General features: G+C 36.6%; 1 protein-coding gene across 2 annotated transcripts in view; it reads left to right on the top strand.

Annotated features, from left to right (window-relative positions):
- LOC150102571 (constitutive coactivator of peroxisome proliferator-activated receptor gamma-like) overlaps nt 1-23,633 on the top strand; it is a 156,631-nt gene extending 132,998 nt beyond the window's left edge. Inside the window, exon 6 of one of the 2 annotated variants that reach the window (XM_090398876.1) lies at nt 23,167-23,633. In XM_090398876.1, the coding sequence (XP_090255002.1) occupies nt 23,167-23,265 (99 nt within the window). In that variant the 3' untranslated portion in view covers nt 23,266-23,633. The remainder of the gene's footprint in view (nt 1-23,166) is intronic. The other variant, XM_090398875.1, reaches the window with a different exon arrangement.
- Nucleotides 23,634-24,921: the final 1,288 nt, after the last annotated feature.

Raw genomic sequence — 24,921 nt, 5'->3', positions numbered from 1 at the left:
TTTCATAAATGATTTTATAGTTGATTGATGTGTGTATTTCTCTTTCAGTTTGAAAAAGTCAAGATCTTTATCTTTCTTATTGGGATGGAGTCTTTGAAGATGATCTTTCATTTTTGCTGGTTTCATTGCATCATTACTAAAGGTTTTTTCACAAAGAAGACACATAGGCCTCATTTCGTTTCTTAATGAAGCAATAAACCTAAGTTTCAAATATTCTAACGAATATTGTCTGCATTTCTTTTTAGAATCTGAAGCTGCCATTGTGGTTACTAGGGTTGTAACAAAATAATTAAAATTGAAGTCAGTAAGCAAAAGTAATGTCTACCTAACATACCTACTCACGTATTTCTATAGGATCTAAAAAACTACCAGCCCTGCTCAACTCTTCAACATAGAGAAGTTTAGTTTGTGAATGAATAACGATTGAATTGTAATATGTATGTTGATGAATTTTAGAACATTAATGCTCACTTGTATGTCGATGCGCAAAATGAGACTGGGATCGAATACGTGTAAGTATAAGTAAATAAGTAACCGCGCACATGTTGCAATCTCGCTTCCACCGCTCCGGCCGGGTGGGAACCACCAACATCCGTTTATTGTTAAATATGTCATTTTGGCCTACTTGATTGGCCTCCGTAACTATTTTCATGACCTTGCTCCATCTTACAGGTCCTATTCATGTCACTGTTCCCACAATTCACTCTTAATTGCGTCATTCAGGATGGAGGTAATCCAAGTTAACCGAATTAAATATTACCAGTACAATGATGTCTTATATTTTTCTATCGACCCCTAACAATGTTATATCGACTCTGGGGGTCGATATTGACCACTTTGGTGACCACTGATCTAGACAGATAATTTGCCACCACATTTTTCTTACCAGGGATATAATTAATATCAGTGTCATACTGTTGAAGTTTTAGAGCCCATCTAATTATACACTATGTTTATATTTTATTAAAGATGAAAATGAAAGTGGCAGGTGATCAGATCTAAGGATAATATGCTGTCTTAGCAATAAATATCTCAATTTTCTCACAGAAAATACAACTGCTAATGATTCTTTGTCTAGGACAAAATAATTCATTCGAAAAGTAGATTTAAAATCATTTCCTTCCTTTGGTTCCAGTATAGAAGTTATGCAATCACTAGAAGCATCTGCAGAAAGAAAAAAAAAAGTTTCTCCAATTTTTGGATAGATTGACTGGCACATTTATCAGTGCAAAATTTAAAGAATCATATGCCTTTTGCTCTTCTTCATTTAAATATTACGTTTCCTTCTTTGATAAATTAACCAAAGTTCTTAGCGATTCAGAGCAGTTGTATGATGAACTTCCAATAAAAATTGAACATGTCAGTATAACTGCAGGCTTGTCTTACTGTTTTTGGAATTTCAGCAGTCAGTATGGCATTTGTTAGTCAGTAGGAATTATTTCTGCTTTACTAACTTTATGAACAAAATATTCAACCTCCTTTTAAAAGAATTTACATTTTAAACACTTCAATGACAAATTAGCTTCATCTAATTTAAAGAAGAACACTTTCAATAAGATATTTTATCAGATGTTAGGTCCTGTGAGTATAAGCAAATAATTTTGGAAACAACTCCTTTACTTGATAAAACAGGCTTCTTTAGTGACTAAAAAGACATGGTAGAGTTTCTAGCTCCTTGAGGAAGATGACATAATTGATACTTCTGTCATCTTGCTGTGAAAGCAAAATATTTTGTCTTCCTTCCTTAACAGAATTTGGAAATTTCCAGAGTTCAGATCTAGTTTAGTGAAGTATTCTGCTCCTTCTAAATCCACCATTAATTCTTCAATTTTACACAGAAATTAAGGTTTTATGACTTTATTAATTTCTCTTAGATCTAAAACAAATCTTTGGCTTCCATTTGGTTTTCTAATAAGAATAAAAGGGCTATTCCATTAGAGTAGGACTTCTCTATAATGCATGCTTTTTTCATATTCCTGTAATAACAACTGAAAACATTCCATATATTTCACTGGAGTTTGATGCTGTTTTACACACATAGGTGTCTGAGTGATAAATTCTACAGAATGTTCAGTTGCATTAATACAAGACATAGACACAGTATCTTCAATGAAAACATTAGGGAATACTTACTAAAATAAAGAGCCAAAAGGCTTCAGTTTGGTGATGCAAAAATTATAAAATCAAGTGAATATTAAATCCAGCATTATTTCAAAGCCAAATACAGAAACTTCATATGAAAATTTCATACAAAACTTTTATAATTTCTGTATTTGACTTTGAAATAATGCTGGATTTAATATCCATTTTATTTTTATAACATTAGGGAATAGTTTGATGACAAATTCAAAGAATGTCTTAATCAGCTTCTTTTCATTGGCTTTAGTCCAATTTTCTTGCATTTTGCAGGCTTTTTTTTTTATTATGTTTTCATTCATTAGTTTTTTAAATTTTTTATTTATTTTTGTAGGCTTTTTATTTTTATTACTACTACAAATATTATTATAAAAGTGTAATAGTTATTATACAGGTATGGGTCGCTTAAGGGTCAAAGCCAAATAACTGGGAGGAGACCTTCACATTGCTCTTCAGGAATGTGGAGAACCAACTGGGGCTTCTTACTAATGTCCAATCCTTGCCTTCATGTGGTGTGCCCCATTAGTAGGTATCTACTGGGTACTGAACAATTGATGATGGGGGCTTAGCTGACCAAATTGTGCTCTTTATTGGCTTAAACCACAAAGGCATATGATGATACGACGATGAGATTTCATGCTGACTCGGGTGTCGCCTGGTTAAACAAGGCCTCTGCTGTTTTTGTCAGGGAACCAGGGCAAACAATGAAAAGTCATCTATTGGAACAAGCTCCAACTCAACATCTAGAAGAAGAAGAATAAGCCTGACATCAGAAAAACTGAAATAGGAACCATCAATATAAGGAATATTAATGGAAAGGAAATTGAACTTGCAGAAGAATTGGAAAAGTACCACGTGAACATAATTGGCAATACTGAGACAAAGAAGACAAAAAACGGAAAGAGCTTACTAAGTAATAGATATAGGATGTTATTTTCAGGTAATAATGATCAAGGAAAGGAAGAAGTATCAATAGCACTTAATACCAAGCATGAAGATAAACTTTTTGATTGGAAAGCAGTATCAGGTAGAGTTATGTGAGCAAACCTCAAAATGGGGAGATCGACAACAAAACTTATTTGTGCCTATGGTCCCACAGAATGTTCTTCTAAGAAAGAAGTGGAGGAATTTTTTGAGTCATTAGAACAGACAGCTGACATAAAGAAAATTGAAAACATGGTCTTTGTTGGGGATTTGAACAGCAGAGTAGGAAATTAATCAAATCCCAACAGGCATATAGGAACATTTTGGTAAAATTTGGAGAAAAGGGCAAAGCTAATAATAATGATAAGTATTTACTGGACTTCTGTGTAGGACATGGACTAGTCATTGCTAACAACACCATGTTTCAACATAAAGATTTGCACAAATTCAGATGGAAAGAAGATACGAGAAATGAGAAAAGCCTCATTGACTATGTCGTTGTTGATAGTGATATCAACATACAGGTTCTGGATACAAGACTGTACAGAGGATATGAAATTGGACGTGACCATTGCTTAGTATTAAGAAGGATAAAAGTGGATATCACATTGAAAAGAACAGTATGTACGAAAGTTTTAAAAAGAATTAAAGTTGAGCAGCTTTTAGAAGTAAATTGTAGTCTTGACTATGCAAACATTATTGAAGAAAAAATGACACAAATTGAAAACAAAACCATCTCAGTGGCAAGAAGTGTAAAAATTAGACTACTTCACAAAGAGAATGATAAGACTGAGACTTTAGTTATCAGTCTATAATATCAATCTTCCTTATCGGTTTATTTATTCGTATGGAGTTTCCTCCCTTTTTCTCCCCCCTCCCTATTGGGATGAGTTGAGCCCCCCTCATGGGGGGGGTTAAGTATTTATGGCTGTAGATCTCTGTGTGTTCACGGGGCCGGTTTGCCTGCTTGCGGGATGAAAAACCCCAGATAAACTGGGGAAAAAAACCCTGCTGTCCAGGCCCAAGACTGGCTAACTTGGCTATGCTAAGGAAGATCATTAAGCACCTCATGTCGGTGACAGGAATCAAACCCAGGACAGCCTCCTCCTTCTCCAGGCATATGGTTGCAAAGTGCACAGCCACTAGGCTAACCGCACCGACTCCTTATCGTAATATACAGCTTCTACCTCAGACATACAAGACCAGACAGCACAGCAACTTCACAGAGAGAGGCAGCTGACCAACTCCTTGCAGCCTTCAAACAAAATGTGAGAAGTCAGCTCCTACACGAGCATCACCACCACAGGCATAACAACACCTTAGATCTTTTCCACCAAGACTGGAATCCACAGAATCAATTCCTGGCTGAGCAGGGCGACTGATCATAGTCCACTTTCCAGCATGAAAGTGACATCATTCACCTTCCCCCCCACCTAAAGAAAGGGGAGAAGAAATATTTTTTGTGCTTAACAGTGCAAATAATAATCAGCTGCCACTCTCATGTAAATAGATAATATTGTCCTATAGTAACTGTTATGTTCTTCTACATACATGTGAAATTTTTTATGTTCTTATACAGTATCATGTCAAAATAACTGTTAATAGCTTAAAAAAAAAATGTAATTCATCTTATAAATGATATTTAGATGTAACATTCCTCAACAAGAGTATGAGCATGTAACCTCTCTGCCTTGACTGCAGAGAACCAAAAACTGGTTAATCCTGTACATAAAATTGTTATGTTTACAATAAAAAAAAAAAAAAAAATATATATATATATATATTGAGCAAGATATCTATATATGTGTGTGTGTGTGTGTGTGTGTGTGTGTGTGTGTGTGTGTGTGTGTGTGTGTGTGTGTGTGTGTGTGTAAGCTTAATTATGTTTTGCAAAAGCCATTGATAGATTGCCAAGGACAAGTTGATAATTAAATTGGGAAAGGTGGGATTAGATCAGTGGTTCTCAAACCTTTTTGTCTGGCGGCACACTAAAATCAATAAATAAATTTCATGGCACCCCTAGTATTATTTGCTTTATATAGAGAGTAAAGTGCCGATTAATTGATTCTGAAAGACTCTCATATATAACCTATAAATAAATTGATATTACAGATACTCAAGATATGAAGGAAAGCGTGTTTAAAAGAAAACAGATTTTATTTAAACTAAATTGGTTTATTTTCAAACAACCCAAAAACATACAAAACAAAAGCTATTATAAAGGTTCAGATAATAAAATATGAACTTAATGTGAAATATGTGCCTGGTGTTTGCATATTTGATATTAGGCCTTGTTTTTGAGAGACATATTCTCATCTCATTGTCAAGGGCCTTTAGTCTTTCTGTCTTCTTTGTTTTAATATTTACGAGTGCAGAAAAAACCAGTTCACACAAATAAGATGTGGAAAATTGCAATAAGATGTTAAGTGCTTTGAATCCTATATTGGGGTACTCCTTCATAGTTATTATCCAAAATGAATTCGGACACATTTCTGAATGCTTCAATCTCAACGTACGATCGTTACTTATATCAATTAATTCTTCGGCTTCTATAAGACTTAACTCACTCATTGCTGATGTTGACTCTACAAATGAATTTCGAATCCAATTGTATAAATTGACTGAAATGTCTGGAAAATAATGGTTAATTTTTTCTTCTAACGATGTTAAATGACTGTAAATAAGCTTTTGCAGATCAGTGTTCTTACATTTTCTGGAGGCAACTTTAAGGAACATTTCTACATTGTTGTGCTTAATTTTATCTTCCACATTTTTATTTTATCTTTAAAAGCTTTAATTTTATCTGTAGATGTCAAAATATTCTCATTTCTTCCTTGCATGTTGGAGTTCAGCTTGTTCAGATGATCAAATATGTCTGTTAAATAGACTAGTTTGGAACACCAAAGATCATCTTGTAATAATTTATAGAATTCTAGTTTTTCTTCATTTTGGAAAAACATTAATATTTCTTCTTTAAGTTCAAAAAAGCGATCCAATACGCGACCTTTTGAAAGCCATCTTACTTCGGTATGAAGAAGAAGATTCTTGTAATGAGATTGCATCTCTTCACATAGTCCTGCAAATATTCTAGATTTTAATGGTCTGGCCTTGATGTAATTAACCATCTGAATGATTTCTTCTAATACACTTTTTAATTCCAAGCCTATTGTCTTTGCCACCAATGATTCACAATGAATGAAGCAATGAGTCGTTATAATGTTCTCATTTTCTTTTCTAGCAAAGGAAACAAACCCTTTTGTAATTCCAACCATAGAAGGTGCACCATCTGTACATATACCCACACAAGTTTTCGAAAATAGACCATTTGTATTAAAATATGTGTTCATTATATCAAAAACATCTTTTCCCGTCGTAGTTTTTTTCGAATTCCTTGCAGCATAGAAATTCTTTGATAATATGAGTGGTGTGGAATTTGTGGATGTGTGGAATGAGTTCGATGGGCGAAAGGACTTATATAAGATGGATGGGTTACATTTGAATGGAGTTGGTGTACGGAGACTTGAAAGAGTGTTGATGAATGATGTGGAAGTGGATGTACAGACTCAGGGAAACTAGATTTATTAAGAGGGGGGGGAGTAGATATGCAGACTTTAGGGGGGGCAGTTAAGTGTATGAATGAGTATATTATGCCCGGGCGAGTACGACGGACAACAAATCAGAATGGGATAATTAGTATAAGGAATCAAAGTAGGGATGGGACAAATGGGCTTCTGCGATTCATGTACACTAATGCCAGGAGTATTAGGAACAAGAAGGAAGAGTTTTTGGCCATGGTTGGCACTTCCAGGCCACAGGTTGTCGGTATTAGTGAAACATGGCTGACAGAAGATGATAAAGCTAGTGGGATTGAATGCGATGGGTATAGCGTGTTCAGGAGTGACAGGGTGAATAAAAAGGGGGGGAGGAGTGTTATTGATGATAGCTGATGAGCTTCAGCCAAGGAGTATAGAAGTTGAACTGCAGGATGGGGAAAAAAGCACATTTGAGGCTGTTTGGTGTGAGATACAATCTAGCAGAACAAAATATACAATTGGGTGCTGCTATAGACCGGGTGATGGAGTGGATGGTGGGAATAGTATGCATAAGCAAATAGAAGAAATGAATGGAAGGAGGGTAATTATTATGGGTGATTTCAATTATGGTAACATTGACTTAAAAGAGGAGAGGGCACATGGGAGGAAGGAATTGGATTTTATGCAGTTATTAAGAGACAACTATCTACGGCAACATGTATTGGAAAATACCAGGGGACAGAGAGTGCTGGACCTAGTAATTGCAAATGAGAATGTGGCTGTAACGAACATGACCATGTTGCCACCAATTGGTGAGAGTGACCATAAGGTTATGACTTGGGAGGTGGCTAAAGGAGTCGAATTTACAATTAAGACAGGGTATATGTGGAATTACCGGGCTGGTAAGTATGACAAGCTTAGGTGTGTGCTTGGCTCAATGCCATGGCATGTAAAACTCCAAGGGCTGGATGTTGATGGTGCATGGGAGGTGGTTAAGAACTGTTTGCAGGAGGCAATGGTTGACTGTATACCAAGAGTCCGAATAATAAATCAGGTAGGGGTTAAATGGATGAATAACACTATTAAGCTTGAGCTGCAAAAAAAGAAACAATTGTGGAGGGAATTTAAGGAGAAGGGTGACCATCAGGTGCATGAACAGTATAAAGCTCAGGCCAGGATGGTAACATGGGTGGTAAGAAAAGCAAAAGCAGATTACGAAAGGAAATTGGCCATGCAGGCTAAAGAGAATCCCAAACAGTTTTTTCAATATGTTGCAAGTAAAAGGAAAAATGCTCATGGTAGAATGATCTTAAAAAATGCTGAGGGTAGGGAGGTAACTGAATCAGTCGATGTTGTGGAATTACTGAGCGAGCACTTTGCAAGAGTATATCATCCAGGTGGTGGCTTTGCTGAAATGGAGGAACCAACAGCTTATACTGGAATTGTGATGAATGAGGTAGAGGTAACTAGTCTATTACAGAACCTCAATGTCAATACATCTGTGGGATTGGATGGTATACCAGCTCGTGTCGTACGTGAAGCGGCCAAAGAATTGTCAGTGCCCTTGACCATTATGTTTAATTTGAGCCTCAGGACTGGGTCAGTCCCAAGGGGGTGGAAAGAGGGGAAAATAGTTCCACTGCACAAAGGTGGTTCCAAGGCTGCTGTTGAAAATTACCGGCCAATCAGCATAACAGGAATCATTATCAAGGTCTTAGAGAAAATAGTCAAGAGGAAAATACAAGATTGGATAGAAGAAAATGGGATACTGTATCGGGGACAGCATGGTTTTGTGAAGGGTAGGTCATGCCTCAGTAACTTGCTCACGTATTATAACACAGTGACGGCTGAACTGGATAAGAGTAATGGGTTTACAGTGATTCTGCTGGACCTTGCTAAGGCCTTTGACAGGATACCACATGGAATTCTAATCAGTAAATTGCAGCATATGGGAATGGACATAGGGTTGGTGAGATGGATAGGAGGGTGGTTGACGGAGAGATATCAGAGAGTGGTTTACTCAGGAGTAGAGTCCACAAGACGGCCTGTGACTAGTGGTGTACCACAAGGATCTGTTCTTGGACCACTGCTGTTTAATTTGTTCATATATAGGAAAGGATTTGAGAGGAACAGTTCATTTGTTTGCAGATGATGCGAAGTTGGGTAGGGCAATAGTGAATGCAGATGACGTCAAAAATTTGCAGGATGATTTGGATAGATTGGAGGTCTGGGCTAGGGAGAATGGATGTCAATTTAATGTGGCAAAATGTAAGGCTATGCATTTTGGGGTGAAAAGATGGGAGGCAGTTTACTGCATTGGTGGAACCGTGCTCCAGGAAATTGATGAGGCACGAGATTTAGGAGTGTTGGTGGATGAGGAATTGAAATTTAGGGGACACATTGCAAAAGTGGCCAAATCAGCTTATCAAATCACTTGGTTGCTGAAGAATACGTTGACAAGCAGGTTATTGTTCCTCTGTATCGAGCCTTGATAAGACCTCATCTCGACTACTGTGCTCAGATTTGGTCACCTAGGTTTCTTCTTGATGGGGAGGAGGTGGAGAGGATCCAGAGGCGAGTGACCAAGATTATAGCAGGTCTGTGGAATGAACCGTATGAGAACAGGTTGAGGATTTGTGGGTTGCAAAAATTGGTTGATAGGCGGAGGAGGGGAGATATGATTGAGACATTCAAATTACTGAAGGGTTTCTATAAAATTAATTCAGAAGATATTTTTGAGAACAGGGCTGGTTGTGGGAGGACTAGGGGACATCCATGGAAACTGGGCAAAAGTGTGGTTAGTAAAGGTGTTAGAGCTGGGTTCTTTACTTTTAGAGTAGTGAATGAGTGGAATGCGCTCCCTGAGTCTGTGGTGGATGCTGTGACAGTGAATGAGTTTAAGGCGAGGTATGATAGATACTGTATGAATGTCGAATAGTTGTGATGAAAATGATTTGGGGCCTCCCTCGATGAGTCTAATGACTCCCTGGAGTTGCCCGTAATAATAATAATAATAATATTATCATGTTCCATGAATCGAGTAAAAACAAGTAAGTGTGCTTTACTGCCGATATCAGTTGACTCATCTAACTGCAAACTGAAAAATTTTGATTCGATTATTTTGGTTATAACTGACTTTTCAATATCGACTGACAGATCATTAATATGTCTACTCATAGTATCATTTGATAATGGAATCTTCTTTATTTCTTCTTCTGCCTCAGTACCAAAAATTGTTCTCACAGTTCTGAACAGGCCGGATGAATCGAGGTTTTGCCAATAGTATGAAACTTCATTTCCTTTGCAATTATTTCAGCGACTAAATAACTCGCTTCTTGAACTCGGTTGGAAATTGTAAACTTTCTTACAAAACTTTTACTTTGTTTTTCTTGTAATCTTATTAACTCTTTGAAATATTCAAGATTTTTATTCGACAAGTTGTCATGTTTTGTGGAGAAATGTCGCATTTAATTTGCTAGGAACCATAGCCTCATTTGATAGAACCAAACCACACAAAATACACTTAGGTCTGGGAATTAATTTATCACCACACCATGTAAATCCCATTTTTAGATAGCTCTCTTGATATAAACGAGTTTTTACATTCTTTTTCATTGTTTCCTTTTTACATGAACTTATTCTTTCTGTTTCTGTTGTTTCATTAGTGCTTTTTTGTTGCTGAACATTAAAAATAGTCAAATCTTCATTAATGCAAGTATCGGGTTTTGATAATTTATTAGAGCGAATTGGTTCTTTAGCTTTGCTACAAGTAGACATTTCTTGATCGTCAGAATCTTCACTTCTTTTTTCAAGGAAAAAATTATTCATGATTTTGAAGGGCATATGTAACTTTAATATTATATTTTAAAATTTATTTCAAGTAAATAATTTTTTTCCGGATGGAAAAAGAAAAAACATTTGTTTACGCTGTCTCTCGTTATAGTTGGAATATATAACAATAAGAAAAACCTCTACTCACTGAATTTAACGACTTTAATATCGTACTTCGTTTATTCTCACCGATGACAAAAGACTCATGATTTTTGTTTAGGGGAAATGATCATGTATAATACTTGTCACACTGAACAGAGAAATACTAAAGTAGACAGCAGGACAACTAACCATTCATTAGTTCATTTTCCCCAGTATTTATGTGCCGTCACATATCTAGTTACTACGACACGCGGTGATCTAATGAAATCCCAGGATATAATATAAAAGTGATACAAAAAACGATGATTTTTATATATGCTTCATCCATTAAAATCAAAATATATAATGTTTTTGTTTTTGATTTAGTTATTTGTGGCAATTGAATATTTTGGTGTTTTTCAAATAAACGATTCAAAATTTCGCGGCACCATTGTGGCATACTTGCAGCACCCTAGGGTGCCGCGGCACCCAGTTTGAGAACCACTGGATTAGATAATAGAGTAAATTAGTATCAGATTGGCTGTCTGATAAAATAGCTAAAACAAATGGCCGCACAACACACACACACAGCTAGTGAGTACAGCCGTTTGTTTTAGAGTTTTTTTTTATTTTTTAGTTGGAATGAGAGAGGCAGTTTTCTTTAGCAATTCACAAAGTGGGAAGAGCTGTGAGGAGTGAAGCAGAAGTTGTGGCTTTATAGGAGGATTTGAGAAGACTGAGTGCGACTACCAATTCAAGTGTAAAGTTTTGAAACAGAAAGGAAAAGATGCATATATACAATTGGTGAAGGATATCCTGAAGTAGGTAGAGGAGACTAAGGGATCTTGGAGTGCTGATGGACAAGGACCAGATTTAGGGATCATATTATTAGAATTGTGAGGATGACACAAACGATTATTGCATTGATGCAGAGGACATGCAGAAAACGAAGAGATGAAACACTGCAACCTTGATCAAACTGCATATAAACTACAGTGCTTAGATCTCATCACTTGATTTTTTAGGGGGAAACGAAAAGATTAATTGAGGGGTTTTTAATAGTTTTGCATAGAAGAGAGATTTTTCATAGAATGAAGGGTGAAGTGGATAGAACAAATGGCTATTGTGGAAGGTGTGAGCAAGGGAGTAAGGAGTAGTTTTTTTGTCATGGAGTTGAGAAACAATGAATGAGTTTAAGGTATGATTTGATGAGTTCTGTGGGTCTAGGCCTTCTAATAATAATAATAATAAATATATATATATATATGAATATATCATAAAATTAAAAAACAACAACCAAAACAACCTTCTACTGTGTTACTTAATCCGGTAAAGTTCTGAAAACGGAAAGTAAACTCACCAACCAGAAATTTCAATTTGTCAGAATTTGCAAATGCCTGTTCTAGCAATTGGAAATTAAATGGTCAAAGTTTATTAAGGACTTTATGATAAAAGATTATTACTTATGATAAAATCTATAAGAATATTTAACTTTCATGAAATAAGTTTGACATGATCTAATTCTGATTAACCTGCACTCATGCTGTGTGTTGCACTACCAGATCTTGAATATGTAATTTGGTCATGGTTCACAAGAAAGTTAATAACATTAAATCTTCTCAATGTATTTAGAGCAAAAAAATAAACAAATAACTGGTATTAGATAGAAGAGATTTTGATAATGTAACTAATCAGAAATTGCTTTCATTATATTTACAACCTTTAAAAGTTTGCCCTGTGGCTTTTATGCTTATGAGGGTTTTTTAAGTGAAAGTGAATTAGCTCATCTCATACAGAGGTACAAGGATTTTCCCCAGAAACTCCAGTTTTTCATCTTGCAAAACAGCAAACTGATCAGAAGAACACACACAATTTACAGACATAGCAAACAATACAGATAGGATTACTCGCCCTATCGTAAGAAGCAATCAGGTTTCTAAGAAACAAAGTTACTTGCCCTTGACAGGTTGCTGAGCTTAACATGAAAGGAAAGATGGGATATCTGTTATAGGTATATATGATATACACCGCTTGGAAAAGTCAACGCCCCCCCCCCCCTCATGGGCAAGGTGTATCCTACCATGTATGATGATATTGATGCTCTCAAGTTGGTACAAGTGTCCGGGTGAAATGGCTACAAGAGAAATGATGGAGTTAGAAAGAGGCGTTGTGATAGGATGCCTTGTTGCAGACAAATTGGACCATGTTAAAGATACCAAGCAATTTTAACTTTCTACAAATTGGACTATCTCAGCTAACAGTCAGTGATACAATACTGAGGTGAAAGTGCAGGGAGTCAACAGCAAGTACTATCCCCAGTGGAACATCCACCACATCACTGAAATTGACTGTAGGGTGACACGAAGGATATGTAAAAACAAACTGCCATTCATCAGGCCAACACATTGAATGTAGAATTCTGGACATCAACTGGAACACGAATCTGCACAAAAAAAAAAAAAAAATTCAGAATTGAAGCTCACAACATGAGTTTCCATGGTTGGACTGTAATATGCAAGTCCCACATTACCCGAACCAACATGCAGCATCATCTTCGGTGGTGCAGAGTTTGTACATGAAAGCTTGGAAAGCTGTGTTTTGTAGTGACGAATAATGTTACACCCTCTACTGAGCTGATGGACCAGCGTGGGTGTGGTGGATACCTGATGAACAACTCTTACTAGAGTGTGCAACTGCAATTATGAAATTTGGTGGTGGCGATGTAGGGTGGTCCTGTTTTTTCTGGTTTGGCCTGAGGCATCTGTTTGCATTGCGATGAACACTGAACTCAGAGGTATCTGAACATTCTGGACAATGCAATGTTTCCTACTTTGTGGCATTTCTACAGAACTTACCACTGTCTCTTTCAGCAAGACAGTGTCATAAGGCTGCTGCTGCTGTAACTGCATGGTTTATGGCCAGTCAAGTGTGGAAAGTCACCACACTTTACTGGCCTCCACAGACCCTGATCTCAACCCTATTGAACATCTGTGGGATGAAGTGGAGCACTAGGTGAGGTCAATGAACGTCTGCCCTACAACAGTCCAGTATGTCATTACATGCCAACAGGAAGAATGGCCCAAAATTCCCATTGATCGCTATTACATGTTCATGAGAAGTATGCCCTAAAGGATTGCTGCAGTCACTGCACCAAAAGGATATCCTACATCTCATTACGGTGGGTGCCATGTTTTTTTTTTTTGTTCCTTGCACTATGGTGTCTGTTGACTTCTTTCTAAGTAGCATATATTGCTAATAATCATCCTCTCTTCCCTATTATTATTATTTTTTTTTTTTTTTCAGTCTTACATTTCTAATAGTGAAGAGAAATTACCTTTAGAATTTACAAGTATTTCATAAAATATTTTTCATTAAAGAAAAATAATAAAACTGTTGCTAAATTCAGCTAGCTCCTTAAGCAAGAAAAGAAAATTTGAAGCTATTCAAATGTGCTTATCTTAAAAGTGCACATTTAGTAGATCTGATTGATCAGTTTTACTATCTTCACTAAAAATTGTGCTTAAATAGCTGTAATGTTTCACTTGTTTTATAGGTTCACCATTCAGGATACAGTTGATGTTTTCACTGTTTCTGCCTATTTTCATACCAAATTTATTACAAGTTATTCAATTTAATCATGGAATCTTGCAGACTTGTACTAGATTTATTCAGTAAAGAGCCAAGATCACATTATGAAGCCACTTTCCTTCATGATGCGATCCCGTGGAGATAATGCGCATCCTTATCACACACCTGATGTGAATATGAATCATACGATCTTCTTGTTTCTCCTTCAGTTTTAACTGCTGATTTATAACTTAATTGGAGAACATGTATTGTATGATATAAATGTTCCATTTAAACCATATAATTGTAGGCTTTTTGAAGAGATTTTTCCTCTTGGAACCTTGTTATATGCTCTTTCGTCTGTCTGTGTTCACTGGACATCTACAGATGCCGTATGGTCACTCCGATGCTCGATGATGTTCCACACTATGGCTCGCCATGTAGTCCTGTTGTTTGCCCTTCTGGCAGCCTCAACTCTCTGAGGATCAGTCACTCCACACATGCCATCCATCCATCTCATTGATGGTCTACCCCTGCCTCTTTTTCCAGGAACTTTACCTTCTATTACTGTTCTGAGAAGTCCTCCTTCCATCCTTTCTATGTGTCCAAAATATTTTAATTTTCTTCTTAAGGAGTCTTAAAGTTCTACTGATCTTTTCTAACACCCATTCATTTGTACGCCTTTCAGTGTATGATATCCTCAACAGCCTTCTGTAACACCACATCTCAAAAGCAGATATTCGTTTCTTATATGACTTCTTTAGGTTCCAAGTCTCGCATCCATAAGTTGCTGTTGGAAAAACAACTGCATCCAAAATCCTCAACTTTGTTCCCATGGAGATAGATCCATCCTTCCAGATTTTAGACAGGTCTCTGACTGTTGTTTTAGCCATTCCTAACCTTTTTCTGACATCTTCTGAACAGCAATTCTTCACATTAATAATGGATCCCAGGTACTCAAACTTGCTGACTTCCTCAATTCTTTCTCCATTAAGATACATTTGTTTCTCAAGAGCTTCTCTGTTTGTTTTTCCTTTGAGAACCATGATCTTTGTCTTGCTAGAATTGAGTTGAAGTCCTCTGTTATTACTGATCTTGTTAACTTTGTCAAGAATTAGTCCTAGTTCTTCCATGTCATTACAAAGGAGTACTGTATCATCAGCGTACCTCAGATTACTGATCAATCTACCTCCTATCGTAATTCCTGTCTTGAGTTCATCCAATGCTTCACGCATGATGTCCTCTGCATATATACTAAACAAGTGAGGAGAAAGTAAACATCCTTGCCTAATTCCTTTTCCAACTTGAAGCCAGTCAGTCAATCCAACACCTGTTCTTACTGTGGCTTCTTGCTCCTTATACAAGTTGGCTATCAACCTGATAGTGTGTTGAGGAAAACCCATTCTTTTCATTACTTCCCACAGTTTCACATGCTCAACACAGTCAAAAGCTTTAGAGTAGTCTAAGAAACACATTACCAGAGGGAGTCTGAATTCTTTATATTTTTCTATGATCTGTCTAAGGCAAAGGATCTGATCTCTGGTGCCCCTACCATTCCTAAGACCTGATTGTTCCTCGGGCATCTCTGCCTCGACTTTGGCCTCAATCCTATATAGCATGATCTTTAATAAAATTTTGCTTGCATGAGATATCAAACTAATAGTTCTATAATTCTTGCATGCCTTCATATCACCTTTCTTGTGTAGTGGTATGAAAACTGACTTCTTCCAGTCTCTAGGCCAAGATCCTGTCTCCCATATCCTTGTAATCAATCTATGAAACACTCTCATCCCTCCATCTCCTGTGGCCTTAATTAACTCTGCTGGGATTTCATCTGCACCTGGGGCCTTATTGCTGTTGAGCTGCTTAACTGCTCTTTCAACTTCATGTCTAAGTGGAAAAGGTTCCAAATCAAAATTTTCTTGGTGGGAGGACTCCACATTTTCTTTATCCACTCTGCTGTACAGTTCCTCACAGTATTCTTTTCATCTGTTTTTGATTTCCAACTCTTCTGTTAGTAATGATCCATTCCTGTCTTTGATGACATTCGATTTAGGCTTGAACTTGTGCTTTAAGTCACAAACTAAATAAAACATCCTTTTATAATTATGCCTTCTCATCTGGAACTCTATTTCTTCGCATTTATTAGTATAGAACTTTTCCTTATTATGATTTCTCTATGTAATCTCTTGTATTCTTCGGTCCCTGTCTCTCTTTGTTTTTCCAACTGCCTTCTTTTGATTAGTTCCCATGTTGAAACTGATATCCATGGGTCTCTTGGTTATATATGTGCTCTTTAAAGATCTACAAAACATAAATACAAATCCTTGTAATATATTCTCCAGATTTCTCAACTATTTGTCTTAAAGTGAAAATCTGATTCTGAGAATCTCTATTTGGCCTGAATCCAGTTGTTCTTCACCAAGCTTCCCGTCCACAATTTTTCTTATCCGTTTCTCAAGTATACTTGCATAACTTTTACCAGGAACACTCCGTGGGAAAATACTTCTGTAATTTTCACATTCAGTTTTATTTCCCTTTTTATAGATGGGTACTATGAGAGCTCTATTCCATTCATCTGGAAATCAACCCTCTGACTGGCCTTCTGAATTATGCAGTTCAGCTATGGTAAAACTTTTATACTTCCATATTTGAGCATTTCTGGTTGAATATCATCTACCTCATCTGCCTTTCCACATTTCAGGTTTTTAAGGGTGTATACAACTTTTCAGGAGAACAGAGAATAACTCAGAAAATGTACAAAAGCTGAGTGAGTGTCATAATGTAGTGAAACACATCTTTATTACTAAATGACAATACTAGATGGTGTGATATGTCACATCATTTAAAAAACGGCGACGTTCGATGGTGCAGAGCGAGCACATTGTTTTGATTTTAGAAAATGTTCAGAGGAATTTCTGCATGCAATACAGCAAAGAAACATCCTAGTAGGTACATGATCTACATGTGGCACAAGAATTTTGTGGAAACAGGCTGTTCTGTGCATCATCCAAGGTCAGTGGGAAGGCAGCATGCTGCCAATGTTGTTGTTGTGGAAGAAGTTCGGGAAAGTTTTCAGAGAAGCTCTGGAAAGTCAACCAGACGGTCAACCAATTTGACAAGATGGATTTCCACATGTGAATGTGTGGTGTGTTTTTTGACAGTGTCTACATTTAGGGCCCTACAAATTTATCCTCGTACAACATTTGAAGAAAGACAATAAGAAGATACGCCAGGATTTCTGTATGGAAATTATGACTAGGATAGAACAAAATGAGGACTTTTTGGACTCAGTCATTTTCAGTGATGAGTGCATACTTTACATGATATTTACATGCAAGTGGGCAAGTAAATACTCACAACTGCAGAATTGGGGAAAGCAAAAATCCACATCCCATCGTAGAACATGTTCGTGGCAACCCACGTGCTAATTTTTTTTACGCCATAAGCAAGAAGAAAGTATGGACTTTTTTTCTGAGTCTACCATTACTGGTGGATCTGGATATACTACAAGGGTATCTAATACCACAATTAAATAATGATGACCATGACAGATGCTTACATTTCCAGCCAATTGAATTACCTGACATATGTAAGGTCATACCTCAACACCTGTTTTCCAGGCAGATGGATTGGTAGAGGGGGTGCCTGTAGCACAGTCACTGCATTCCCCCATACCATCCTTACCAACCAGTTTCCATGAGTTACATTTCAGAATTACTGCTTCCATTGCTTAAGTAACACCAGATCTGCAGAATTACTGGAGGCAGTCATATTGAACTTCAACTGTCTGTGTTGAAATTTCAAGTGTTATGCTACATTTGCATGGTAATAAAACTGTTCATCTATCACTATTTACCTTCTGTTTTCATTCAAAGTTGTAACCCCCCCCCCCTTTTGAAACATCCTGTATATATGTATTCCTGACTAAATTTCCCAAATTTCATTGGGAGTTTTTTACCACCATGCTGCATTTCATTTAGCAATCTTTTAAAGTAATTACTCTAGGCATCTAGAATATCTTTATTTTCAGTTTTCATGTCATCTTTATCATCTTGGATTCCTTTTGCAGTACTCTTTCCTCCATTTCTAAGCTTTCTCAATAATCTCCAGAATATTTTGCCACCTTCCTGATAGTTGTTTTCTCTGTTATTACCAAAGTCTTCCCCATGACTTTTGTTTAGCTAGTTTTACACAGTGCTTCGCTTTCTTACGTTTATCTCTTTATTCTTTAAGAGCTCAAGCTGACTTGCTAGGAATTTTTTATGCTTCACTTCCTCTAAGTTCCAGAGTCTACCATAGAGTTCTGATTTTTTCTATTCTTAGACAACCTTGCCACATCCCTCTCTGGCTAAATCAATGTTTATTTATTTTTATTTTTTATTTTTTTCAGGGTTTCATTCTTGTTTTCAAGTTCTTTCATTTTTTCTTGAATGATGATGTTAGTGTATTTGAGTCTACAATTCACTTCTGAAAGCTGCTCAATTTTGGTTTGTTTTAAAACTTTCTTACACACCCTTTACAATATGAAATTCAATTTTGTCCTGCTGAAAACTAAATAGTAATAATTTCCTATTTCAAATCCTCTGTATGCTCTTGTATCCTGAACCAGTGGGAGAATATTGCTATCAACAATAGCATAATCAATTAGACTTTTCTTATTTCTTGCATCTTATCTCCATGTGAATTTGTTCACATTTCTATTCTGGAATGTAGTTAGTAATAACTAATCCAAGTCCTGAACAGAAATCCACCAGCCATTTACCATTATTATTTGCTTTGCGCTTTTCTCCAAATTTTCCAAAAACATTTCTGTATGTCTGGTAATCATTTTCTACTCTGCTGTTTAGATTCTCCAAGGACCAACTTTGCCTTTTGCACTGTGTCATCTGTCTTCTCTAATATCTCAAAAAATTCCTTTATTTCTTACTTAGTAGAATCTTTTTTGGTACCGTAGGCACAAATATGTCTCATTGTCCAGTTTTCCATTCTGATATTTGCCCACATTTACTTGACATTGCTTGCCATTCAAGGTTATCCTTGCATTTAGTGTTGAATACTATATTTACTCCTTCTTTTCCCTGATTGTTACTTCCTGAATATAACATTTTATATTTGTTGCTTAGAAAGATCTCGTCTGTTTTTGTCTTCTTTGTTTCAGTCATGCCTATTATGATGATCTAGTACTTATCCAATTCTTCTGCTCTTTTTTTCTTTTCTGTTCTATTGATGCTTCTTTTTTTGATAGTATACCATCTTTTACTCTTCTGATGTTGAGTTGGGATGTGTTCCAGGATTTGTTCCAGTAGCTGATTGACGCTGTCCACCCTGATAAAAACAACAGGGGGGGGGGACTGTTTAACTGGATGATTCCCTAACCAGCATGAATTTCTGTTGTGCCATCATTTTGCATTGTGGTTTAAGAATAATAAGAATACAGTAGCTAAATCCCAAATTGCCAGCCTATCCTTCTCATTCACTATCCAGGTAGATACCTAACAGGTGCACCATGAGAAGCTGAGGATTGGCATTGTGAAGCCTGGCTTGGCTCTCCACATTACTTAAAAGACTACACTAAAGTGTCATTTGAATTATTGATAGGAGATGCTATGCAACTCCTGTATCACAACTCCTGCATTTGTGTGCATGTGAGGCTGAAACTGTGGTTATACTTAGCTGTCAGCATCGGCTTCCCCAAACATTTGTTGTGAGAAGCATTATGGGAAAGGTGGGATTTAGATGCATTTGACAGAGCCGATCATAGGTGCCTGATGGATGGCTCACTCGATCTCCGAAATTGTCAGCAAACTTTGATTTTCTTGTATGACAGTTTCAAGAGTGTTCCAGTAATATGAAAATTCCAGTATAAAAACAAGCATTTGGACAAACTGCAAAGGGCAACTAGCCTTGAATGATCATGGGCTTTGCCATCTGACTTGCATCATATGAACCGGTAGGTGCAGACATTATCTCAAATCACCTCCCATCTGAATGAGGGTTCCAGCTGAAAAGTCACTGCGAGGACTGTGCAACATTTCACTTCACTGCCTCGGATTTGGGAGCCACCAACCTACCAGATTCCAACTTCTAATGGCATGACACTGAGCTGAACACCTTGCCTGGGGTAAAGAACAACAGAACTGGACACTTGCAAATTGGAGTGATGAATCATCATTTAAACTTCATAGTGCTGATGGGAGACTCAGGATTTGGCACCAACCCCCATGCTTCAGTTGGACATCTTTGGGACCTTTGGTATGAAACTCATACCCAACTATTTATGTCCATCATGCATCCCAGTGGAGATTGCATCTACCAGCAAGACAACTGTTTATCTCACAGATCCAGGCAAGCTACTGCTTGGTTTCAGGAGCATTCTATTGACTTTGAAATAATGAAGTGGCCACCTAGAATCCGTGATTTAAATCCCATCGAAAATCTTTGGGATACCATTGAGTATTGTTCCCCATCACCACCCAACTTGAGTGAATTGTTGACATCTCTGGAGGATGTATGGGTCATCATACCTGTGGAACATTTTTGCAAATTTGTGAAGTCCTTGCCTTGTTGTGTGGCAGTTGTTATCAGGGCCAGGGGTCCAACATGCTACTAGGTAGCTATCCCTAATTCAGTGGCACTTCAGTATATATGGAGCTCTCCACCCCATTACAAAAATGGAGAAGCGAAATCTTGAAGAACATTGTGCAATTAAATTTTGTGTTAAATTGAATGACAGTGCTACCAAAATATTCAATAAAATAAAGTGGACATAATGGTAATGATTCTTTATAATATGCTCAAGTATTTAAATGGCAGAAGATGTTTTTGGATTGGAGAGAAAGTGTGAAAGATGGGAGGGAGGGAGGCCTGTCACAACAGAAATGAACAACAACCTGCAGTGACTATCAATCAAATTTACTGCTAAGTAATCTTTGAACGATTGTGAAAGTGCATCTCATTCATCCAGAGCTAAATTTGCTAAATACTTGTGAAGTATTCATTCAAGAAATGCATTCATTGTTGGAACAGCCACTGCACTGGCCCAACCAATTGTCTCCATGTGACATTTTTCTTTTCCTCAAGAGAACAAGAAAATGTATCCCTTTTGAGACTGTAGCAAATATCCAAAGAGCTGTGACAGGGGACCATTAACAAGTTAACACATGAGGACTTCCAATCCCGTTATGCTACATGGAACATTGGTACCAGAACATTGGTGTATTTTGTGTAGGGGAGTTACTTTGAGGGTGACCAGGATGTATCAGATGATTAATTGAATACATGATTTTATATGAATTTTGTTTCATTACTTTTTTGCTAGACCTTGTATTTCGCTCACTGTAACATGAGCATCATGTTTCTGGATAGGGTGGTGATGTGAAGTGCTTTTTAAACATATGTCCATACATGTAGGCTTATGGTAGACCAAACACGAGAGGGGAACCACCTGATTATGTTGTGATGAAAGCATCCAGGAATGCTAGCCTCTTCTTTTGCCACTTCACTGGTAAAACTAATTTGAAGGTGGATATTGTTAAGGAAGAAAGTCTGAAAGAGCTTATAGGCCATGTAGTGAAATGGCAAGGACATCATCTGTATACTTCAACCTTACTTGTTTGGGGGAACTGAATATAGTGCCAAAAATTCCACATAAAGGGATAGGTTAGCAGTAGGGGATGAAAGTGGAAGGGGCCCCATTTCTACACTTTCAGTTTGTTTAAAGAGTTAGTTGTTCCATTTAAAATGCCCTGATTTAAGAGCTCATAAATGTTTTTGTTGGATATGGGAAAAAACTCTAGTGTGTATCATCTACTGGAGCATTTGAAAAAAGGGACAACACATCAAAACTCACCAAGTATTCATTCTCCTCTAGTTGAAGGTTCTGTATAGTCATCATTTCAAGGGATGTGGAATTTTTTATACAAGGTTGCTTGAAAGATTGGATGCCAAACTTAACATGCTATATAACTATAGTAAGTTATAGATGAGACAGTTTATAGCATCCATAATGGGGTGCAACAGAGCTCCAGGTTTGGGGACTTAGATAGTCCATATAGTATGCATTGAGGTAAGCATCTGTAATATGGGCATACTTTCAGTAGGCCAACTTGTAATATTATTTAGCAGACTGAAGATTTAATTTTTTATTGCTACTGTAGGATTCTTCACTTTGGCATATATATATATTGACATATCAGATATAATTATTTTATTATTATAATTATCCGAGTTTATGATCACAGCGACATTTCCTCTGTCTGCCTTAACTGTTACTTCAATGTCTACTGTGATCTTGAGTGCAGGGTTTTTTTTTCAGTAACAGTTGCAAATTTGAAGTTGTGGATTGACTTGCTTGCCAAAATTCTTTGGATTTTAATTTTCCCAAAGATTGTTCAACAATCTCCTGATTAAACTTTTTTTATTATCATTAAATATTTTTTGTTCAGTTTCAGTTGAGGAGACAGTGGATGAATGCCGAAATATTGGGCTCAAATTGCTGTTTGGTGTAAGCTTATGTTTGTCTAGAATCTGAGTGTTCAAGGATAGTGGCAGTTTGTTCATTCCTTACGCATGCACGCACACACACACACACACAGCAATTTAAATCATCTTCTCCTGACAATGAAGAAAGGTAAGTCTTTCAAGGAATCAAGCATGTGTAGCACATAAATTGTTGAATGTTTTCATATCTTCACTGACAACCATAAAGTAGCTATATTCTCATTTTCAATTTCCATAGTTGCTGCATTTGCTATTGTCAAAGTTTTCTGGACTTGAAAAAGAATTTTGGAGTTTTTTCGGAATTGGAGAGTGAAAATCATCTGTCACCCAATACTATATAAAGTATGGCATCCTATCCAACTGTGACACAGATACTCTGATTTTTATATTTTATTATAAATTCTAAACAGATCTTATTGTTTCATGAAACAGGACAAACATAGATAAACTGCTCAGAAAAAAAAAAAATTCATTTCTTCAGAAATTTACAGTATTAATCTCATTTAGTTTATGAGAGTAACATAATTCATCAGTCAGGTTTAATTATATAGAATGAAATTACTACATTTATGGGTTGTTTTTTCCCCCTTAGGCTTCTGCTATCCAAAGATTTGAGATACTTTATGGACTGACCACAAAAGGAACCATTTTGGAATTGGGAACTTTGGCCTGTAGACAAGGGACGAAATGAAATACCAAGAAGTCTGTGTGATATATTATTAAATTTTTCTGCATGTAGTTGGTTACGTAAACATGAAATAATACTCTGAATTGGTAAATTATTCCCCTCCCTCCATATGTATTTTCTTTGAACATCCTGAGGAAGATGCAAAAATGGCCACCATCTTTGCTGAGTGGTTACCATACCCAATTTCCATCCAACAGACTGTGTATTTATATAATCTTGCTGTAAAGCATGTTTGTGATTTTCTTTAGGTGGTAGTAGATGAATTTTATTACCTAATTTGAGACCACTACCAGTGGATTGAAAACGTTCATGCTGATGTTTAGCCTCCAGAGCATGGTTTCTGAATTATGTAAAAAAATAAATAAAATAATTTTTAAAAAATCCTTTAGGTCATAGATACTTAAGCATCCTATAGGTTTACATTTGTTTTATGGTGTGGGGAATTACATAAAAAATAAGAAGAAAATTTTTGACTGAACATATTGTAATTCAAGACGATGTATCTCCATTCATGGAGCATTTGTCTGAGTTTAAAAATATATAAACCTCAAGACATATTACTGTTTTTATTGCATAAAAGTTGCATATGTCAACTAATGCATTTGTAAGTAAATCTAATAGTCTTTTCACACAACCAAGACAGTGGATGTAAACAAAGGTACACAAGAAATCACAATTGCTGTTTGGAAGTTCCCAGTTTCTTTCCTTCATGCCACTAGCTGGGATGAAAGCTGTTAAGAGGAAATATTTTTGTATTGCCAGTTTTACATGATTGCCATTGTTTACAGCAATGGGCATTTTTCCTGAATGAAGAGACCAAAGTATGGTATTTTCAGTTGATGTATTTTAAAGACAGTTTTCCTGAAGGTGCTTATTTCATTAATATAAATAAAGGTTTATATTTTCTGAATCGTTTTCATTATATTAATATAATAGTATGCCTCCGCAGCACAATTGGAAGAGACCTGAGTTGATTCTTGTTGTCACGAGGGCAAGTTGAAGGTTGTTAACCAATCTTTTATGGAGGTAGCAGGGATTTTTCTCCTGCGTACAGACAAATTGACCTTCAGAACACATGCAATTTACAGACAAAAGATGGTGGTGATGATGGGCAGTAGATGGCATTGATGATAGTACTGTATGCCCACAGATACGAGACTGCTTGAACTTCTGTGCATGTCTCCTTCTGACATGAATTTGATATTAGGATAATCAATACATTTTGTGAGATGAGTGTTTATTATTATACATTGGAAAATTAGCTTTTCTTTTATGAAAATTCTAGTTCTTAAAGTGGTAACTATTTTGCTTGTACAACAGTTGGAAAGTTTACGTATAAAGCACGTGATTTCGCTTGTTGATGACCAATTCGTACATCCTTTATTTATTTCTTCCCTTCAGCATGAATTGACTATTCTTGGCACATTGCCAGCCCCAGGTCTATGAATTGTGGGCATACAATAGTGTCATAGTAGTGGAGACAGTGAGATGTATTTAGCAAAGTAGAGTAGATTGATCTCCTGTGATCAGTCCTCCTTGGACTTCCTGGAGGTGTTATGTAATAATAATACTCATATATTCCATACTTAAAAAAGATTACAAAGAAAAGTATGTTTCTAACATTTCATCATGTAGGCTTCTGTGATGAAAGGACATAAT

This window comes from Typopeltis vanoorti, chromosome 10, assembly GCF_054136105.1.
Source record: "Typopeltis vanoorti isolate ZY-2024b chromosome 10, IOZ_Tvanoo_1.0, whole genome shotgun sequence".
In the NCBI taxonomy this organism is placed as follows: Eukaryota; Metazoa; Arthropoda; class Arachnida; order Uropygi; family Thelyphonidae; genus Typopeltis; species Typopeltis vanoorti.
Note: the sequence above shows the minus strand (reverse complement) of the source record. Positions and strands in the feature narration are given on the sequence as shown.